General features: G+C 43.4%; 1 protein-coding gene across 2 annotated transcripts; it reads left to right on the forward strand.

Moving 5' to 3' along the window:
- The first annotated feature begins 363 nt into the window (after positions 1-363).
- On the forward strand, positions 364-6,157 carry LOC109769834 (probable receptor-like protein kinase At2g42960). Of its 2 annotated transcripts, none has more exons than XM_020328542.4 (10): positions 364-580; positions 689-1,067; positions 1,975-2,032; positions 2,413-3,084; positions 3,201-3,305; positions 4,676-4,798; positions 4,878-5,048; positions 5,201-5,330; positions 5,465-5,674; positions 5,769-6,157. In XM_020328542.4, exons 4-10 carry the CDS (start codon positions 2,423-2,425, stop codon positions 5,814-5,816), a joined length of 1,449 nt encoding a protein of 482 aa, XP_020184131.1. In that variant the 5' UTR covers positions 364-580; positions 689-1,067; positions 1,975-2,032; positions 2,413-2,422; the 3' UTR covers positions 5,817-6,157. The 2 variants fall into 2 exon arrangements, with proteins under 2 accessions (XP_020184131.1, XP_020184132.1); XM_020328543.4 differs by having other exon boundaries at positions 4,700-4,798.
- The last annotated feature ends 494 nt before the right edge of the window (positions 6,158-6,651 follow it).

Here is a 6,651-nt window from a genome sequence, read left to right on the forward strand (position 1 = left end):
CGGTCGGAGGCCCGTGGACCGTGGTGGGTCCGACACACACACGGTCGCTCATCCAGATCTCGTCACATGAAAATGCAGCGGGCGCTCTTTGGTTTGTCACGGGAAAGCTTTTTTTTTTTTTGAGGGATTTGTCACGGGAAAGCTACAGATATCTACCCATTGGTACGTACCGTTCACCAGCTTTTGTCTTGCACTCGTTAGAATTCCCCGCACCATGGTTATATTTGTTCTTCTTTGGCGAGAAACACAAGGTGACATGACACGCGGGAGTAGGTTGGTTCCTTCACAGTTCACACAGAGCGAACGTACGTACGTACGTACATGCGCCATCTTCTTTTGGTTTCTTCGACCTCAAGGAAAGGAAAGGAAAGGAGGGCAATACAGCACAGGTCGATGAACCCCAAAGCCGCTACCATCTTTACACGAGTGCGCCCCTGCTTTTCTTTCACTTATAATCAGTGGGAGTTGTAAAGCAAAGGAGGAGGAGGATAATGCCTAGCCAAGGAAGGGAGCCCAACCTAGCAAGATATTCCTGACCGAACAACTTGGTCACGATTGCACACGTTCACAGAAAATATTGGTACTCCTTATTTCACAAGTGTAGACTAGTCTCATTTCATGCATCTAGCCTTAGTTTTTTTCATTCACAGAAGAAATTTTCATCTATTTTGGCGTTTTAATTCGGCAGACAAGCTGATCCGGATACAGCTCACCAAAATCCAACCAAGAAAAAAGAAAACGAGCTGGTGGTACTAGTAGTACTAAATTCCAGTGCTACTCTAGGCACAGACACCCGGCCGAAAGAAACCAACAAGCGTGTGCCGGACCAGGAAGGAAGAGAGGCACCTCACCAACCAAGAGAAATCTCCTCGCCTCAACCAAGACTCGACTTGCTGGCTGGCCTCGGCCACTTCGATCTCTCCACCTCTCGAGTAGGGTATAGGAGTACCAGGGGTGGCGGGGCCGAATGGTGGTCTCCGTGAGCGCGGGCGGTGGGGTGGCGGACGGGTTGCCGACTCTGGGTTCGGCCTCCTCTGCCCGTTCTTGGCCCGCTTGATGATGCCCAGGTGAGCATGGTTGATAAGATATAAGATGCCTGTAGTTTTCAGGCTGTGTGTGAGAGTGCAGGCGAGTTGCTTGTGTGTTTGCCTACCAAGGCTCGCATCAAAAAGATACGTGCTGCGTGACTCACATGGTGCTCCCATGGAAGGCACCGGAGCTATTTGCCCCAGATTTAGTCAGTGTTAATGTGTTCAGGGTGTTTACTCGAAGTAGATGAGCCGAGTTAATAGTTTCTTTTTGATGAAACCGAGTTAATAGTTTCTTGGTACTCTTGGATGAATGTCGCTCATAATTGAACCCAAGCTGCTAGTCTTTATCACCCTCTATCTATAAACTGGACTTCCCCATCTCTGCTTCCAGTCTGTGCCCTATGAAAGTTGGATCGTCTCTTCTTTCTTGATCATGATATATAGAGTTTTTGTGTGTTCTTTTGATTTGTCAATGTATTGTCAGTACCCTGGGAAACATCACGTACTCAAGGTTGCTTCATAAAATGAGTATGATATGTTTGAGCTTTGGAGCTAATGTTAATGGACCCGAGTATCCAGCGAACGTCAGATTTTTAGGCATTTTCATGGCAAGTTGTGTAACTTGTGTTTGCAGAGGATGGCAAGTCTAGTTGGCGAGCATGGCAAATCCGCTTCGGTTCATTTTTTTTCCAGGAAATTGCCATGCTTGCAAACTAAATTTGCCATCCTTGCACCAGTATAAATTGCCATGAAAAATGTTTGATTTGCCATGCCTATAAATCCGGCGTCAGATTTTTAGCATTTGCGATGTTAATTGCACTCAGAGACCAATCAATTGCTTATAACGGCTGTTTGTCTTATACATTATGAATAAATTGGTCGTTTGGACTTCCTGAATTCTGTAGATAATCTTCTTTTAACATTCTTATCGATGTTGAATTAGGTTTTTATGTTGCTGGTCTGGTCTATGAGCTGCAAGTGACTGTCCAGTTGTCGGTCAGGTAAACAATCTGTAACTCGGTGTTTAATTCTCGTATAATGCTATAATCATTGAAGGCAGGGATCTCTACATGATCTTGTGCTATTTTGTTACATTTTAGTGAAGAGATTATGTTAGTACTGTATTCAATTTTTTTCTGGAGTGCCATCAGCACTTCTTGGTTTCTAGTAAAGCCATTCTTGTGTGATTTACTTGAATAACCTTTATGTAACTAGCCATTTAATTCTCTTTTTGGTAACCTTGATAATGGCTTTATGTGTTGTTACCAATTTGTTATTCAATCTCTTTATTTGTTTATGTCTAAAAATATCACCGCAGTCCTATTATTTCTGAAGATGTGCAGCAAGGATGACCTAATGCTGAAGTGTGTCCTGGTTGCAGGGAAATCAAAATGTCAACAAGTGAAAACTTACGGGTGGAGTTATTGTCCAGGACCCCGCCTTTTGGTTTGAGACTATGGGTTGTGCTTGGCATAAGCATTTGGGCTGCAATTCTGTTTGTCCTAGGCCTCATATGCTTCCTGTTGGTATACTGGAGGAGACGAGGGAATCATCATGATATTGCTGAGCCTGAAATCCCAGATGTAACCAAAGAGATTGCAGTAGATGAAGTTGGTAGCCGAGCTTTCGTGGAGAACATCAGTGCCCCAGAAAGTCACATCTTTCCAGTGAAGGAGAGAGATCCAGAGAAAGAATCAGGGAAAATGTTCGCTCACTTGATTACGAGCAAATCAAGTGATGATCATAATTTGATTGAGTGCAGCTCGCACCAATATGATAGGGCCCAGGAGTTATACTCTGGTGATGAAGGCAGTTCAGCATATGATAAGAGGGAGTACTCTCAGTGTGCCACCATGTCCATGTCTCCTCGAGCTGGTCTCCCAGAGTTCTCTCACCTGGGTTTGGGTCATTGGTATACTCTCAGAGAGTTGGAGCATTCAACAAATGGGTTCTCTAATGAGCATATCATTGGAGAGGGCGGATATGGGGTTGTTTATCATGGCCGTCTTATAAATGGAACTGATGTTGCAATCAAAAAACTTTTTAATAACCTGTAAGAGACATTAACATTGATTCTTACCATAAAGAATAACTTCTTATAGACCACAAAATTACATGCCTTGAGTAATATATTATTGACTTCTCTGAAATCTTCGTATGGTTTTCCAGGGGCCAGGCAGAGAAAGAGTTCAGGGTCGAAGTTGAGGCCATTGGTCATGTTAGGCATAAGAATCTGGTGCGACTTCTGGGTTACTGTGTCGAGGGAAGCCACAGGTGAATCTTTGTTTACACACTCTGTTAACCAGACTTTTTATTTTCTCTTCCATTCACCAATATTCGTCAAGCTGTAGTCCCATATATTTGTCTTTCGCGGATAGTTACATTACTATATATTTTCATGTTTATTCTTTTATTCCCATCACATCTCTTGAGTTTATTTTTTAAGTTCTTTAGTTAAAAGTTGTAGATAGCAATTTGTATGATTGCAAGGCATGCTTTCAATGTTTATGTACAATGCATTAATTACCAAAATCTTGATACAGTTTAGCTAGCAGACTTTGTCATCTCAAATCTACTGAGGAAAATTGTATATAATCGGATACCAACACTAGCTCCACATAGTATATGCAACATTGTTGTCTATCTCAAAATCAACAAAAGTTTTCAGTTGTTATCTTAGTGTGCTCGATGCTTATTATGTTGTTCAGTTGTTTAATGTTGAATATGAGTATCAAGGCATCATTTAGAATCATTTTACGAATTAGTAACTAGTAAGAGATTTATGATAAGCATTCATCCACTTTATATGCAGTTCAGGTACCAATGCTGTTTCAAGAAACATTTATGTAATATTATCATCTTTAGTTCGCCATTTACCTAAAAATATATTTGAAGTTTATGTATATGCTTGATTTATGCAGTCTGAATCACGTCTTGCTAATATTAAGTCGAGCCTAGTTGACAAGATACTGCTTCGCTCATAATTGATCTTACATGACCAATATTTGCTCACAACAGTTGCCTGCCACAGTCATGTCCTTATGTTATTGTGGATTGAGTATTGGCATATTGTAGAAGCTTCCTATCTCCTTAGGGCATCTACGATGGTGTTATCTTGGCAGTACCATGTAGATTGTATGATGAACGAGGAAAAAAGGAGTTTGCCTTCTCTTAGCTAAGAGATGATCTTGATCTCTTAGCAAGAAATAGAAGACATTTTTCACCATTATACGAGATGTCTTGTCTCAATCACACATTTCCTTGTTTAATTTTAATCATCCAATAATCTGAGGAGCATTGCTACAGATAACACTAAAAGATAATCCATTGTACCATATGTTCTTTTACTGATCTAGATGGTGTGGAATGAATAAGAAAAGACTGTCTTGGTGCACTAGCACCAACCCGCCCATCAGAGGTCAACTCATGTGAGGCGCAATTATTTCACGGAGTGACTGGTTGATCCATTTTTTTCCTCCTTAGGTATTAAGTCTGTTTTCTTAAGGCAATACAAGTATAACCTTGTAAAGTTTATATAAGTGCATATGAACACATGAAAGTCTATTTGCTTGATCGGTGTATATATTACCTTTGTGTAACAATTACTATTTGCAGCCACTACAATTAAGTAACTCTTCTTGCAGGATGCTTGTCTACGAATACATCAGCAACGGCAACTTAGAACAGTGGTTGCATGGTGCGATGCGTCAACAAGGTGTTCTTACCTGGGAAGCCCGCATAAAAATTACCCTTGGCATTGCTAAAGCGTAAGTGATGTCCTCTTCTTGAATTTGGTGTCTTTCTTCTATATTGGGTCCTCTTTCAACAAATCATTCTGCTTGGCAGACTGGCTTATTTGCATGAAGGCATAGAGCCAAAAGTTATTCACCGTGATATCAAATCCAGTAATATCCTTATTGACGAAGAATTCAATGGAAAACTTTCTGACTTTGGATTATCTAAGCTCTTGGGTGAAGGGAAGAGCCATATAACTACTCGAGTTATGGGGACTTTTGGGTAAGCTCTTATTGTCATGCTCCCATTTTTTCCCCACTGAGTTGCAGAAACTGGAGAAACATTGATATCCAGTGAACCCATTTCCCTGAGTTGAATTATCCATTAGGAATTGATAAGGTAACAATCTATTAACTCGGTTGCATTGTTTTCAGCTATGTAGCCCCTGAATACGTAAATACTGGACTGCTAAATGAAAAGAGCGACGTGTACAGTTTTGGGGTACTACTCTTGGAAGCGGTGACTGGAAGGGATCCTGTTAACTACAGCCGGCCTGCCAATGAGGTGAGCACGCACAGAACCAACCCTGTAGCGGCCATGCATGCCTCCAACATATATACCTAGTGGTCACTCATGTTTCTTTCCAAATCTTGTGGTTTTTAATTGGGGAAAGATATGCTGATATGGATACCCTGCAGGTCCATATGGTGGAGTGGCTTAAACAGATGGTTGGCAGCAGGAAAGCAGAGGAGGTGGTTGATCCTGAAATGGAGGCTAAACCAACTAAACAGGCTCTCAAGCGTGCTCTCCTAGTCGCGCTCAAGTGTGTAGACCCCGTTGCTGGCAGAAGGCCTACTATGGGTCAGGCCGTTCGTATGCTCGAAGCAGAGGATGGGCTATCACGGGAGGTTTGTACTGAGTACTGTCTCTACTTTATTACTACTCTATGTGTTAAGTGTCAAATTGCAATAGTCTGAACTCTCATGTCTGATGTCACTGAAGGAACGGAGGAAGAGCCGGCCGGCGCATGTCGATGGTGGAGACACCTGACCTGGATTAGCAGTCCAAGGCAAAGCCGCGTGTGTTGGAATTGCTTGCGGTAAGGAGTATCATCTGGGACGTAAAATGTAAATAAAGCTTTCGCTGGGAAAAAATGAAGATCAAATAAGCCTTCTGCTTATGATCTTACTGGATGGTAGATTACTATGGTGGGAATCCACATTCCACAAGAGTAATTCCTGATCGCGACTTTGACCTTCCAAAAGTCGCTGAAACAGCATATGAATTTTCGAAATGTACAGCAAGTAGGCTGATAGTACTGGGTAGCGAGAACTTGTTTGCCAGTACATTTGTATTTATCTATTTTTTAGTTGATCAAGTCCTTAGAGCAACTCCAACGTGCCGACCCATTTCGTCCGCGCGTGTCCGTTTGGGTCAAAACGGACACAAAAGTCAGCCCAACGTGCCACCCAAACGAACGGACATCTGCTTTTCGTCCGCCCGACGACTCATTCCTGGCTCAAATTTTGGCCTCATTTGCGTTGGCGCGGACATGAAGCGGTCGCGCGCGACGTGCGCCTACTCCTCCCCTTGGCCCGCCAGTCGGTGGCACAACGACCATCATTTTCCTCCACTTTCCCAAAACACTTCCGCCCGCACGCGCTCCCAACCGCTCGCCATGGACGACACGCCGACCCTCAATGCCGTCGTCGGCCTCGCATCCCTCGCCTTGTCCGGCCTCACCTTCGTCGCCTCCGCCAAAGGCAAGCCCAGCGCGCCACGCAAGACTGCGGCGCCGCCCAAGAAGTAGCTGACGCCTGAGGAACGGGCCGTGCAGTCGGCCAAGAGGAAGGGTCGGAGGCACGCGCCAAAGCTCGAAGCAGCG

Source organism: Aegilops tauschii, chromosome 3 (assembly GCF_002575655.3).
Source record: "Aegilops tauschii subsp. strangulata cultivar AL8/78 chromosome 3, Aet v6.0, whole genome shotgun sequence".
Lineage (NCBI taxonomy): Eukaryota > Viridiplantae > Streptophyta > Magnoliopsida > Poales > Poaceae > Aegilops > Aegilops tauschii.